Source organism: Oreochromis niloticus, linkage group LG6 (assembly GCF_001858045.2).
Source record: "Oreochromis niloticus isolate F11D_XX linkage group LG6, O_niloticus_UMD_NMBU, whole genome shotgun sequence".
NCBI lineage: Eukaryota > Metazoa > Chordata > Actinopteri > Cichliformes > Cichlidae > Oreochromis > Oreochromis niloticus.
The window spans coordinates 24,619,394-24,634,636 of record NC_031971.2 but is presented as its reverse complement, the minus strand read 5'-3'; the positions used below and the strand labels follow the sequence as shown (position 1 = coordinate 24,634,636).

The 15,243-nt window shown below is 40.0% G+C and overlaps 2 protein-coding genes across 3 annotated transcripts; one reads left to right on the top strand and one right to left on the bottom strand.

The window, feature by feature from the left end:
* Positions 1-416: 416 nt before the first annotated feature.
* On the top strand, positions 417-8,266 carry si:zfos-323e3.4 (volume-regulated anion channel subunit LRRC8C). 2 transcript variants are annotated; one of them, XM_025907622.1, is made up of 4 exons: positions 417-481; positions 1,154-1,273; positions 1,941-2,099; positions 4,188-8,266. In XM_025907622.1, the coding sequence occupies exons 3-4, from the start codon at positions 1,959-1,961 to the stop codon at positions 6,468-6,470; spliced, it is 2,424 nt and encodes an 807-aa protein (XP_025763407.1). In that variant the 5' UTR covers positions 417-481; positions 1,154-1,273; positions 1,941-1,958; the 3' UTR covers positions 6,471-8,266. The 2 variants fall into 2 exon arrangements, with proteins under 2 accessions (XP_025763407.1, XP_003447929.1); XM_003447881.5 differs by lacking the exon at positions 417-481 and having other exon boundaries at positions 1,043-1,273.
* Positions 8,267-12,538: 4,272 nt separating this feature from the next.
* On the bottom strand, positions 12,539-15,179 carry cdkn2d (cyclin-dependent kinase inhibitor 2D (p19, inhibits CDK4)). The gene is made up of 3 exons (XM_003447880.4): positions 14,960-15,179; positions 14,432-14,590; positions 12,539-13,506 (listed from the first exon to the last, which is right to left on the bottom strand). Exons 2-3 carry the CDS (start codon positions 14,570-14,572, stop codon positions 13,153-13,155), a joined length of 495 nt encoding a protein of 164 aa, XP_003447928.1. The 5' UTR covers positions 14,573-14,590; positions 14,960-15,179; the 3' UTR covers positions 12,539-13,152.
* Between the last annotated feature and the right edge of the window lie 64 nt (positions 15,180-15,243).

Sequence of the window (15,243 nt, the reverse complement as noted above, 5' to 3'; positions counted from 1 at the left end):
TTTGAATCTATGCCTTGAAGAATTAAGACATGGCAAAAAGAGCTTCAGCCCAGTATGATCAAGATGTACCTAATAAAGTATGTGTGAGTGTAGATACTAGTGTGTAAAGTCTCATTTTTATCATCTTTCTAGTGTGTTTTTCAGTCAGTCAAAAGCAGATATGTCATTTACCGACCACCCATGATACCTCCCAACACATCTAATTTCCTGGCTAAACCCAGCAGGTGGTTAAGGTAGACCATTGTTTACACTACCGAGAAGTATTATGTGGGCTTACAAGAGTATTAAGACTTGGCAAACAGAGACCTGAAAACACATAAAAAAAATCTGTGAAGATATAGAGCTGTGTCATCAGTTTCTTGTTGGAAGAAAACAATATCTTTCAAATATTGCAGATGGAAATTTAAGCAATTAATAGGCCTCTAAACTATTTGGTTAACACCCGACGTTAGATTGTAACCAGAAATGCACGTCAAACACGGTAGGATGATAACTTTGTGATTCAGTTTGGGCGGAAAGAAAGTCACTGCGATAACTTCCTCTCTTCCCTTCTTCTCCCGAATATTACCACAGCATGAGTTTACAAAAATGTCAAGGTTACGCAACACTATACGAGGTGTGGCTGAAAAATAAGGAGGCTGTTCCTGCTTTGTCTTGCGTGTGATCAGGAGCGTTATTTAATAACCATGCCTTCTTATCATTTGAAAGTCATACGATAACAGACCACGTGCTTGTATTCTGATGGGTTTATGGGTTGTTGATTGTTAGGACCGGGCGGGGATCTTCTGTTGTGATAGGTGAAGAAATGTCCGCTTATACGCTTTGATCTATTAACTCATGAGCCCCTCTACACATAGAAGAAAGCTCCTGTTAAAGTTTTCCTGAAAGTAAAAATGGGTCTGGAGTCTTATGGGTTAATTTAATATAAAGCCTCATTTTAAATTATTGTTGGGGGGTGTATGTTTTTTTTTGGGGGGGGGGGGGGGGTTAGAATAAGACATCAGAAAACTGCAGCTGGAGAAATAAAATGCGCAAATATACACGAACTGCAGTAATCACATTAACGACGTATAGATTACCTGAAGTGTGCCTCTGTAAAGTCAGCGCTCACATGCGTTGAACATGCTCGCTGACAGTGGTTTTATTTTGAAAGGCTCGCTGGGATGTGCCACGTGATTTCTCGCGAGCTTCACACCGGTGAGCGCCTCTGAAAGTGATGAAAAAAAACCCTGGCCACTGCCACCGGACACCAGAGGATCCTGTGTGAGCGCAGGTATGTAAAATTCACCTTGCTGACGCTTGTTTCTGTTTTACTGTGTCGGCCGAAACTTCTGAGATAGTTTCAAACTTCAGTGGAAACTTAAAACTTAATGGGGGATAGGTTCTCGAGGTTATAGACTCGTTTGATTTAGGAAGTAGCTTTGGAAGTTCACTCATTACCTGCGTTGTTAAATGAAGACAACGCCGCAAGAAACGCCACTTTTACCTCAAATTTAACACAAGCAGCGATGTTCAGAAGAAATTAGCCAGACAGAAATCTGCTGCAATGATTTGTATTTTGTTACCTGTGCACATATGCACACAGCTCACAAATTAACAGGCAGTAGTATTGTTATAAAACAGCGGAGCTTCTGTCCTTCTATCTCTGTTTGTAACTATTAAGGTGGGCTTCATGACACAAAATTGTTTCCATTCTTTCCAGAGAGAGAGACTCTCTTTGTTGTCAGACTAGTTCATCCTGTTTGAATCCCCTTTGAGCACAAGAGGAGCGTCCATTCATTCAAGGCCAATAAACAGCCAAAGCTCATGTGTGTTCTTTGTGTCATGTAACTTTAAAACCTTTGACAAGATGTTCTCTGGAGACTTCTCTGCATTGAAAGCCTGTTCCAGCTTCATTGCTCAAATCCACTCGTTCCTTTCCTTTCGTCTCCTTTCATCAGTGTGGAGCAGCAGCCAGGATGATCCCAGTGGGTGAATTCAGATCCCTCGGCACAGAGCCAAACTCGAAGTATAGGGTCCTGAAACCATGGTGGGATGTTTTCACAGAGTATCTGTGCATTGCTATGCTCATGATTGGAGTCTTTGGATGCACCTTGCAGGTAAGGTGTCTACACTTTGTGTCCATAAGTTTTCAAAAAGTGAAACTAAGTCATCGCTGACCTTGTCTGTCTCATTGTAGATGCCATGATAATTCCTGCATTATCTGGCCACCCAGTCACGCAAAAACGCGTGCACTACAGCTGAACGAACTTGTTTCTCCTGACCCACTTTCTGCACATTCAGATCACAAACTGGCTGCTTAATGTGTGTCTCTCATCACATGAATATCATTTCTGTGTCACATTAAAATAGCACCAAAGTAAAGCAAAGGGACTACAGTGTAATCAGCGCTAATCAGATATAATAACATACAAATTCCACAACTTGTGTACTGCAGATTTCCTAACCGTTGCGTTTTTCAGAGCAGAAGCATCAGTTTATTCCTCTAATTGTACAAAATTGTTGTTTAAGCGAAGACACCAACAACAAAGGGGCATTACAGGGGACGCATTCATGAAAAGAACTGGTCACGAAGCTGTCTGAATCGCTGCACCATCTACACGGTCTGTTTGGCGAAACTGAATGTGTGACAATAATTTAGGAACCAAAGAGGTTCTCTATAGTCTGACACTCATTAGAATATTTATTATTTATTCCTTCTGTCAATGTAACATTTATAAAGTAATTAAACCTATAACCACCACCTTTACAAGAATGGTATAACACACACATTTAATTTTAAATTAAAAATATTAAATTATCTGCTATTTTCGACCAAAAATCTCACAACTCAAAGTTTATCCAGTCTGGTTTCTTTTATGAAATATCTCAAAAATCTACCAGTAATGAAGAAATTTTTGTACATACTTTAATTTTCTGCCATCTCGATTATAACTAACTCACTTTTCACATGCATTCCTCAGTCTGCTTTAGCCCGTCTTCCATTGGCCTAGAATACAGCAGCTAGGCTGCTAGGCTGCAAAAAACTAGCCAATACTCATAACAAAAGGCCATAAATAAAGCCATTAATTATTTTTGGCCTTTTGTTCTTCTCATATGTGTATACACAAGTGTGTATGTAGGAATGAATGAAAGACTGTGTTTGTTAGTATAAATATGTACTTTTCTTCTTTAATCTGTTTTTATCCAAACTGCGAAGCACTTTCTAATTGTGGGTTTTAGTGTTGTGATTTCTTCTTCAGACATAGGTGATCCAATTAAATGTAAAAATACAAATCTCCCTTTCACATAGTGCTGTTAGACACGCTGTGCTCATTAACCTCTGCAGCAGCACAAAATCTTGTTGATTAAAAAACAATAAAGAAAATATTCCACTACAGTGGAATCCATCACCAAAGCAGAAACAATCTGCTTTGGCGATGGATTTTTCTTGCTTTCCTACAGCAGCGTGTTAATAGTGATTTTTACTCTGAAACACTGGTGCTTAGTGTCTTAATGAAGAGGTGTAATGGATCATTCCTCCAAGTAGTGTCATGTCTGATGTCATGGCTTGGAAAGTATAAGCCTGTTTCTGATTGTTGTTTGTCTGTTTGATGACGCATCAAAGGGTGGAGGATTTCGTATATTTTTAAACCCCTATCTGATTTTATCATCTGCAGTTTTTAGCTTGTGTATTTAGGCTTTACCCGCAAGGTGCCACCTGTTAGTTCATCACTCCCAAAGCGTAACATTTTACGCTAAGTGACAAATCGCTAGTATATTTCACTTTCGGGAACCCATCACGTCCCTATATTACGAGATCAGAAAAATGAGGAAACATGAGAACCGTTTGGAATGAATCTACACGTGTACGTTCATTTTACTTAAATCGCTTTGGAAAACACTATCTAACATCATTAAATACATGGCTGGAACGTGTATTACCGCAGGACCGTCATTCTACTAGATTTCATCCATAACCCGGCATGTAGCATAAGAACGCGGACGGTCACCTTTCGCGTTCCTCAGGAACGCCTCAGGATTTGACAAATTGTGACTATATAACGCCTGAGAGTGAGAACAAACCGATTAGTTTACAGTAAAAAGGAGAGGCCTTGCTGTTCTCCAGTCAGAAATACTTGAGTACCAACAAGTAAAATGGGCTTTGTTTTTATCACAATATTATTGTGTTCTTTTTTTTTTTATAGCTCACCCAAGACAAGATTGCATGCCTGCCAAGCCACTTCACCAGTCCAACACCAAAAGCAATTGACTGCAGCAACATCAGCGGTTATGGGGACAATGAGAAGTTGCAGCACACACTGGTGACCCCGGCGAGCCCCATCATAGTGGAGGTGTTTGGGCGGAAGAACAATCTGGACATTCATCAATACGTGTTTGTCAACAACTATTGCTATGAGAGGTCTGTCCACTGGTATGCAAAGTACTTTCCGTACCTTGTGGTTATCCACACCATAATCTTCATGGTAACAAGCAGCTTCTGGTTCAAGTTTCCTGGGACATCTTCTAAAATTGATCTCTTTGTCAACATTCTTGAGAAGTGCTTTGACTCACCCTGGACCACAAGAGCCCTGAGTGAAGTTTCCGAGGAAAGAGGCGAGGAGAAGCTAGTCAACTGGAGGAGGAACACTATGACTAAAGGCTCCACAGAGCGACAAATGGATGAAGAGGAGACTGTGGGCCTCCTTCGCTCCTGCTCTGTGAAGTCTAATCAAGAAAAGAAAAGTGCAGAACCGAAGTCTACCCCCTCTTTGTTGGATAAGAAGGAAGGAGAGCAAGCCAAAGCTCTGTTTGAAAAGGTGAAGAAGCTCCGAACTCATGTGGAGGAAAAAGACATTTTGTACCACATGTACGTGCTGCAAACTTCAGTAAAGGTCATCCATTTTCTTTTGATTATTATTTACACCGCATTGCTGGTACCTAACATTGAGATAGTTGTGCAGTGTTTGGTTCCGCCTGAGCTGACTGGTTTTGATATCTATTGCTGTAACCACAACAAAGCACATCTTTTCTCCAAGCTTGCCTACTGCTATATCTGCTTTGTGGCCGTATTTGGACTTCTGCGTATCTATACCCTCTACTGGCTTTTCCATCGACCTCTAAAGGAGTACTACTTTGAGCATGTCAGACTGGAGACCGGAATTAATGACATACCTGATGTGAAGAATGATTTTGCCTTCCTCCTGCATCTTGTGGACCAATATGATGCTCTTTATTCTAAAAGGTTTGCTGTCTTTCTTTCTGAAGTCAGTGAGAGCCGCCTCCATCAGCTTAATCTAAACTACGAGTGGACTGACAAAAAGTTGCGCACGCGTCTAGCCAGGAACACCAGAAACCGTCTGGAGCTACACCTGTTAATGTTACCGGGGCTTCCAGACACCGTTTTTGAGATTCCCGAACTGGAATCACTCAAACTCGAGCAGATGAAGAATGTCACCATACCGGCTAGTATAGCAAAGCTAGAGTCTCTCCAGGAGTTATCAATGGTCTACTGCCCTGCAAAGCTCCAAGTTGCTGCCCTAAACCACCTGAGAGAACATTTAAAGATTCTATATCTAACCTTTGAGCATTTAGAAGAGGTTCCTGTGTGGATGTACACGTTACACTGCCTGGAAGAGCTCCACCTGGAAGGTCCTTTAACCAACGAGGTGTCCAAAAGTCCCATTCTGGATTCCTTTAAAGAGCTTAGAGCTTTGAGGGTCCTCACTTTTCGCTCCAAACTTACAAAGATCCCCTCCAGCATAGCAGATGTTGTGTTCCAGTTGCAGCGCTTGCGTATCTACAATGAAAGTGTCAGGGTCCAGGCTTTTAGCATCCTGAAGAAGTTAACCAACTTAGTTTCACTGGCATTAGTGGGCTGTGAGTTGGAGCGCATCCCGAGTGCTGTCTTCAGCCTGAGCAATCTGCAGGAGCTGGACCTGAGGGAAAACAAACTCACTACTGTGGAGGAGATCCTAAGCTTACAGCACTGCAGGCATTTAGTGACACTTCGGCTATGGCACAATAAAATCTCATACATCCCTGAACATATATCTAAGCTGCATACCTTGGAGACACTGGACGTTAGCTGGAACAAGCTAGGGAAGCTTCCCTCTCGGCTCTTCTACTGCACCAAACTCCGGCACCTCGACATCTCTCACAATCAACTCACCTCTCTCCCTTCTGAAGTGAACATCCTGCAGGGCCTGCAGTTCTTCTCCGCAGCTTTCAACTCCTTAGAGACAGTGCCAGAAGAGCTGTTCTCCTGTAAAAGGCTAAAAACGCTGATTCTTGGTAACAACCGCCTTTCACACCTCAGCTCAAAAGTAGCCAACCTTGCCCAGCTGGTCCGGCTGGATATTAAAGGAAACCGTCTGGAGTACTTACCTCAGGAGATAGGGGACTGTCCCCTGCTGAGTGGGCTGATAGTAGAAGATAGCCTGCTGGATCAACTGCCATCAGATGTAAGAAGCAAGTTAAATAAAAGCTGAGTGTGTGGAGCTAAGGTTCGTCACATACTTGTGTTTTCTAATTGAAGAGTGGTGGGTGAGCTTGAAAAAACACTATTGACCCGAATATTTTTGAGAGAGAAGGAAAAGGAAAACCCAAACCACAGCTGACCACTAAAAGACAACCAGTAACTCTATAGCTGTAGACTTTCATAGGACTGACCTAAAGAGGTGCTTGTGAGAACACAAAGGTCTAACACAGTTGGGTCAGACGGTCTTTAATCTACCAGGTGCCTACCACGAAGACCATGTGATGTCAAATTGTGCCATATGCAAACTGCATACATGGTGTATTAAGTGGACATGATGAAGGCTGCCTCCCGCACGCTTTCTCCAGGCAGCTTAAACCACACAGTGTATTTCCAGTAGTGAAAACACATCTGTGGACAAGTGTGGAAATCCTAATTGTCCCAGTTTTGCATATCCATTAAAAAAAGATTTAAAGACTCTATTTAAAAGCAGTCATAACAAAATGATTCATATTTTTTGATTTTCACATTTGAAAATGATTTTTATGTGTTGTCCTGAAAATAGCATCTTTTTTTGGTACAACTATATTTTATTAAGTTAAAATGTGTAAAAAAAACTACATTTAATTTTTACAAAACTTGATTTTTACTTCAATCGATGACACAGAAATGTAAAGTGGAACAAAAACAGTGTTGTAATTCAAGATCAGATTAATTATACTGTATGTGGGGATGAAATAAGAGCTATAAGTACTTTACAGAAATAAAACCGAACAAGCCTTAACATTCAAATGTTTTGGGACTGCACCTCCGTTTGTTTACTAAAGACTTTTGAACTGTATCCTGCTTGACGGGTTTACACAGCGTGAATATGCATTTCTTACTGTGTGGTGGTTCATGTCGCTCTGTTTCAGTTTCAAAACACGTGGAGGGAGAAAAAGCCTTTCAGTAGCTGGATAAAAGGTGTTCATATCTCTGTTTACACATTCAGTCAAATGGAGAAGTGAATGAATTCATACTGGGGTGGTGTGAATAAGGTAAAGGTTCACTCTATACAACATTGACTGTGCATGACATGAGTGCCAGCAGTAATGGCTGCTGTTTCCACTAATGTTTCAGCATAATACAGGTGATAAGTTTAGGTGATGTCCAGGCAGCAGAATTTAAAAAGCTCTGGCACGTAATATGCAACTATTGAAACTTGCTAACTTGGATGACTAGGCTGAGCTGTTTAAATGCTTCAGACTGGATATATTATTACTTGAAATCTTGTTTCTCCTTCTTTTTAAAAAATTTCAAACATCCTTTATACAAATTTTAGATGCATGGATTTTTTCCTTCACCATTATTTCCTCCATTCACATTTCATGTTGAGACACACATAAAACTGGTGCTTCTTGGCAACAGCTTCCACTGTTCATATGAACTGCAGTCGGTCATGTTCTGGCTTGTGTGACTTGTTAATATGTTCATGTCTATCAGCACACTTACTTGCCCTTGATTCAAGGATTACTGTGTGTGCTATTTTCTGTCACATTTAAGAATTGAGACGTTTTTAAGGCGAATTTAGCGCTTGTTATGAAGGGAAATAAGCTGCACAGTAGGAAGTAAATGATTTGTCAATAATTTCTCTATTTTTTTAACCCTTTCACGTATAGCAGTCACTACAGTGGACAGCTATTCAAAGGCTGTTTCTTGTATTTGTGTCAGTGTTGATGGTATACACATAAACCATTACATTGGACAGTGATGTGTCAGTCCATACACATCAGTTGTCCACCTAAGTGGACATGTAAAAAACTCTTTGAAAAGTACATATTTAAAAAAATGAAGATCAAAAATCTTTTTTTTTTCATGCCTAAAGATGAATAAAAATACTTAAGAAAAAAATCCTGATCGAGGTTGTCATAATTTATGCATGAAAGGGTTAAGTCTCAGTTGAAGTAGCAGTCAAGTTTGTCACCAGCTTCAGCTAAATTTGACTAATAATTGACTGAAAAGATAGCAATGTAATGTCTCCAAGACGGTTGTTGCTTTGGGCTTTGAGGAGTGTGCAGAGAGCCGCCGGTTGGGCTTGGTGTTTACTTTTGTAAAATCGGATTATTGGGTGTCTCAGCTTTGTGCGCTTCTGGTAAAGGTTCGCATTCAGTCCCTGCAGGCTGTGATTTCGTGCAGCTTGATGAAGTGAGAAGCACAGCAGAGCGTGTAACAGCTTCCAGTGACTCATCATTTGGAATCTCACCAAATGCCAAAGGCCAAACAATCCAGAGGGAATAACAGTTTCAAATGAAAAAATGAAGGAAGCACTTGATTTACAGCCCTCCACATTTTACAGTCTAGTAAAAATTGCACACATGGGTAGCTCCTTCTTTCATGAGAACGGGAGCATTTTTTAAAAATGAAACTAATCCCTAAATCCTTTTGAGCTCTATTACATTTTGTAAATGAAAGAGATTAAAGATCTGCAACCAGCTAATAATCTTAATTACTGATTATTTGACATATTATTCTAATAAACAGTTGGATCCACATCTGAATAAAGCAGTGTTACAAAACCAAAGGTGCTCCAGCTCATTTCTCCAAATATCTTGTTTTGTTGGACCAAAAGTCTAAAATGCGAAGAGTAAATTCAGCTGTTTGATAACCACATTTTAAACAAATGATCAAACTGCTAGTTAAGTATGCAGATTTGTTTTCTTGGCAACATAATCACCACAGCTGTAACAGATGTATCGATTCAGCTGTATCGATTCAATACCAAGTAAATACAGGGCTGGTATTGCCAATATCAATACGGATACCAACACTTAACAATACTACTACTACTACTACTAATAATAATAATGATAATAATAATAATAATAATAATAAAAATACATTTTATTTGAAAGCGCCTTTCAAAACACTCAAGGACACTGTTCACAGCAGAATAATAAAAGCAACATAAAACCAAGCAGTTTACACAATCATAAAAGCATAAGACATAAAACAAATTTAAAATAGCAGAGTGGAGAGGTTACGTAGGATAAGCTATTTTGAACAAGTGAGTTTTGAGTTGGGACTTAAAGAGAGGGAAGGAAGTGATATTTCTTAAATCAGGAAGTAGGGAATTCCAGAGTCGAGGAGCAGAGCAGCTGAAAGCCCTGCTCCCCATGGTGGCAAGACGAGGAGAGGGGACAGAGATAGAAAGAGAAGAAGAAGATCTGAGACACCGAGATGGGATGGTGATCTGAACCAGATCAGAGAGATATGGAGGGGAGAGAATAGCCTTAAATGTGTACAACAGTACACTTCTAACATATGAAGGCAGTTTATATAGCGGAGAGCAGTGTTTCATGATTTATGAGATGAATCACCATCAGTTTGCAAATTCTGAACACATTTTAATAACCACAAAATCACCTGGACTGTAAATGTGTCTGTCTCTAAACCACTTTGGGTAAACCTCTGTTGTTTAAATGTTCTATAGGCTATAAATAAAATAAACATGACAGTCAGCACAAAAATATTCATTTTTCATAATGCACGTTTAAGATATATTGATTTAAAACAATTCAGTGGGCTACATAGTGAACTTAGGGGATGAAAACAAATCATCCTGCTAATGTCGATACGCTAAAAATACTAGTGTTAGTCTTGATACTGTTGAAGGGGCATTTGTGGAGAAGTGGTTTATGAATCCGTGAAGTTGTGTCACCTCTAATGTCTGTCACCTCACACTGCTGCTCTCCGCTCTTTAATCACAATCAGAGAAACTTTATTAATCCCAGAGGAAAACTGAGTACACATTCAACAGACTTAACAGTAAATACACTTTAATCCAAACAGAACAGAAAAACAAGAAGTGTGAAATCTTAGTTATTACGTTAGTTCGGTCAGACATTTGGACAGTTTTCCTTGTGTCATCTTAATTTACACACATCTGCGTGTGACTGCACCAGTACGCTGATTCAGGGTTTTCTTGTTTACTCCCACTAGTGTTACTGCTGCTTGTTAACCTGTCACAGCATATTTCTCCCAACCTGTGGATTAACCCAGCCACATTCAGGAAGCGCTTGAACGTAACAGCCACACACCCAGTCAGTGAAGTCGCTGAGCTCTACCTAGTGGCTGGGCTGTATATTTAACCATCCCAGTATTGTGACTGATTTATCTGTTAGGGTGAGACAATATACTTAAATATCTATTACACAATTTAAGGGCGTGGTGACGAAGCAGACCTCTGAGCGGAAAGTTGCTAAACTATCTGGGAAAATATGGGTGGGGAAAGACAGCATTTTGAGCAGAATTGCTCCAGTGGACGTTACTCAAACATCAGATCCTGAGTCTGGATTAGTGCTGCTGAATAAACATCACATTCATTTAATGTTAAAATATTCCTTGAAGATAAAAAGTTCAGCATTTAAAAGTAGGCAGATATTATCAGCTGTTCTAAAGCACAGCACTTGGTTTGTTTTTTATTTCATTTAAATGGAAATGTGTGTTTTCTGTTGAATAAATTTAGATATTTTTTTTTCCATAAGTTGAACTACACCTGAATATATTTCTGTGATATGCTGTTAGTGCGAGAAATGTTCATTAAACACACAGTAAGATGTGTGTGATCGTTCTGTGACATCATAGATGTCTGCATAGTGAGCTGCGAGCGCAGCAGTTGAACTGTATCTCCTTTCTTGGCAAGTAAAGTTGGCCAGCAGCACACAAGCAAACAAAATACCCATTGTACCACGAGAGCCCTGAGCACAAACATCAGCAAACTGTGCCACTGTTACCTACAAGCTCCAACAAAACAGGGCTCTCATTCATTTCTAGTTTCAGTGCAGCTATCTTTGTGACCTTTGTGAGGCTTTTCACCGCACTGTACATTCCAGCATGGAGTTATTGCAAATGCCCTTGATGGATCACCATAAGGACGTCTGGGCAGTTAAGACTGCCTGAAAAGATGCAAAGAAAAGCACACGATGAGTGATTAAATTCCTCTTTCAGTTGTGTTAATCTATTTTGTTTCATTTTTTGAGAATTTTAAAAACATGAAAAGCGTTGTGAGTCACAGAGCTGGGAATTTTGAGATAGTGAAGAAAAGATTATCTTTGGACTCTTATGTTCCAGCGACAAGTAGGTGGTGTGGTGATGCAGCGGTTAGCACTTTTGGCTCACAGGAAAAAAAAAAAAAAAGCCTCTGGATGTGAACCTTCCTGAGGCCTTCTGATGTGTAGTTTGCATGTTTTTTCTGTGCTCGTGTGGGTTTTCCCCAGGTGCTCCGGTTTCCTCCCACAGTCCGAAAACGCACGTATCTTGGCGATTATAACTGTTGATTTTAAATTTGTGTGGATAGTGGGTAGAATAAACGGTTGATATGAATATGCTGATGAATGTGTCTTTATAGTGTAAAGCATTTGGCATCGGAAAGCGCTACATAAATGCCAATCCACTTCAAAGTGGTTTTTTTTTTATTCATATTGTACTGGACAAAAGTAAAAATATTCATTTTAATCCTCTTGCAACCTTGATTATTTACTTTTTGACCTTTTTTTCCTTTCATTCTCTACATCAGGAGTGTCAAACTTATAGGCCACATGCAGTTCAATCTCATTTTAACAGTAAAATCATTGCATCATAACCTATTAAAACAAGAAAAAAAAGTACTTGCTGAAAACATTAAACCTGTAATAAATCCAGCCTAAGAATGAAAAATAAATTTAGTTACACCAGAATTTCTCATTTTTTCCACTTTATCATTAAAAAAAATGTTTCAATCAAACTCAACGAACCAGGTCAGCATGGCTCTTAGGTGAAAACTCCTACTAATTTTTAACAATTTACCAAGCATCCAGTGGTCCAGATTGTACCCATCAGGCCAGTTCTGACCAATGGGCAACATATTTGACACCACAGGTCTAAGGCCCAGAAATTAAAATAAAAGTAAATCACTTCCTCTTTAGCCTTTTGTTACGACACCCTAAATTCACACATAAAAAACCCTGAGTTGACCTGAGTGATCCCAGTGAGCGGAAACCCAAGAGCAGTAGCTCTTACTAGCCAATTACGGAATCCAAATCAAAATGAAAAGACAGCAAAACCTCAAGTTCAACACTTTATTTTGTGCTTTCTTCTTCAAATAGTGAAGTGAATAATCTCACTTAGGTTTTAAAAGTATTTATATAAATAACATTTCAACAAATCACAATAAGGGTTGCTATTTACAAAGAGGAATATTCAGTCCTATTTCAACAATAAATAGGAGTAAATTCAAAGTCTAAGTACATCTAATTAATAGAAACACAACTATGCAAAGCAATCAGGGTGCACAATGTCAAGTTTGTAAATTAAAAAAAAAAAAAAAAAAACATACAACTGTTACAATTCTTACACAAAGGAAATAATTAGAAAACACTGAGGGCGGGGGGACTATCTACAAATGTGCACTCCCAATTCATAGGGAAAACAGATATATATGTATATGTTCATATAAGGTGCCTAAATTGCACTGTGCAAAAGAGGTGTCTACAGTATATAGCCACCCATCCACTGAAAATAAGCTGCCAAGACAATATGTCCTGTCACATAATAATGCTGAGCCACTGTTAACAAAAGAAAAAAAAAATCCTTTACACAGCAACGAAAATCAAGTTACCAGGACTGAAGCGAAACAAAGTGTGAGGTTAGGGTTAGGCAAAATACACCCACTTTTCAGGCTAACTATGAATGTGCGAAAAAAGCAAGTCAATCATATCCGGCACGCACGAAGCTCGGGCCACGTCTATCGCTGTCTGACCGCTGAGGTTGGCGTGTTTAAGGTTGGACCGTGGCGCCAAATACTTCACAACATCCCGGTGGCCTTCCCGGATGGCGATGTGGATAGGGAGCGCACCACTCTTGTCCGGGATGTTTACCGAGGCGCCGTACTCCACCAGAACCTCCACGGTGTCAAGAAAGCCTGTTCGAACTGCGTCGTGGACAGGTGTTATCCCGTGCCTGTCCTGGACGTTGGGGTTGGCTCCTTTTTCTAACAACAGACTGGCAATCTTGGAGTTCCCCATCATCATCACCTGTTGAAGACATTAGAGTAGAGGTGAGGACGGTGCACTCTCAAATTCAACACCAGTGTGTAACCCTGTGACTTTTTTAACAGTCTTGCGTCAAGCCGGATCCTTTTTCAATGTAATAAACACAAGCAAACAAAGTAGGAAGAATTAGGCCTTTAGTACATCTATGCAGGAAAAACAAATCATGTCAATACAACAGCCCTACATTAAATTTTACACCATTGTGTTGCATTCATTTAGTTTTTTTTTGTTTGTTTTTTTGGATTTAGAAGAAAATTAGTTAATGTTAACTACTGCACTTAAATAATACTTGAAGTCAGTTATAAAGAATAAATATCAAACAGTTTTTTAGTTCCACTTCTGAAATTTTGAAGGATTTTTAATATATTTTATTATATATGATATATCTCAAACTCGGAGTTTCATCACCCTGGGTTTAGAGAAATTTTGAGGGACACTTTTTTCACTAAATTTGAACAGTGAATTAAATAATAAACACAATAACTGCTGGCGACATCCCTGTTCGGGGTCAGTCTATAAATGGTGAGGACATATTAGGTGGACTCCAGTGTGAGGCATCACTCTTATTCACTGCTGTTAATAAAATGACTATAACGCTAAATACAGGCCATATAACTAAACGGGCTGTGGGGGCAGAAGTTTTCGCTTTAAGTTAAATAATTTATAATTTTACTGTCTTTACAGGCACCGTGACTCGGACGCTTTACTCTAACATTAAAAACATGGCGCTACAAGCATATTCGAGAGAAACGGCTGGTTATTTTTCCGCAGGCCATCGTTACAAAAGAGAAGGACATTATTCTGAGACCGTAGGACGAACTATGTTTGTCCAACGAATGAAAGCTGGGCTGTTAATACTTCTTTATATGTTTATAGATCTCACGTGAACACTTGAATTGATCCTCACCTGTAGGGCCGTCCTGCTAAACTCATTTGGAGTATCAGGATGCACTCTGCATTCCTCCAGGATCCTCTGCACCTCGCTGGTGTTCCCTTTGGCTGCTGCCGCCGTCAGAGCTTTGCCGGCATCCATCTGACTAAGGACCATTATAGTCTGCCTTCCTGCCTGCTCGGAGAGAGACGTACCACAGTTACGAGGAAGCTCAACCACGAGCTCCCCGAGAACGCAAAACAAACACGATAAGAGGAAAAAAACAAAGTGAGTCTGGCAGGTTATTGTCGCCTACAGCTAACGTTACTACAGCATCCGGCTAACGTAAGCCGTAGTTCCCCGCTGACGCCATGTTATTTGACTCTGTGCTTACTATTCGGAGTTCTGCCGGCCGCTTTGACAAAGCGTACTGCTGAACAACATAAATATAAGCTCTACCGCCAGAGGCAAGTCAACTGAAAGACACAAACAACTAGCCTCCCGGCTAACAGCTAACGTTAAAAAGAGAGCTAAAAAAACAAAACGAAAGCGCTTTCAAGCTACCTGGTTTACTTCCACAATATCCAACGCGTCGCCAAGATTTTCGACCCCGCTGTCTCCACGAACCAGTAATTTTTAAAAGTAATTAAAACAACATACGTTTATCAACATTACAAAATACATTTGCGCGCTGAGCGCTATACAGCGGTGTCTCCAGTCTACAATTTACAAACATTGGGGAGAACATACGCTGGCCAATCGCAGCTCGCCAAGAGGGTGTTGCGCTTCCATATATGGTAAATCGGGAGGAGTTACAACTCTGTTACTACGCTGTCACTGTGGTAACA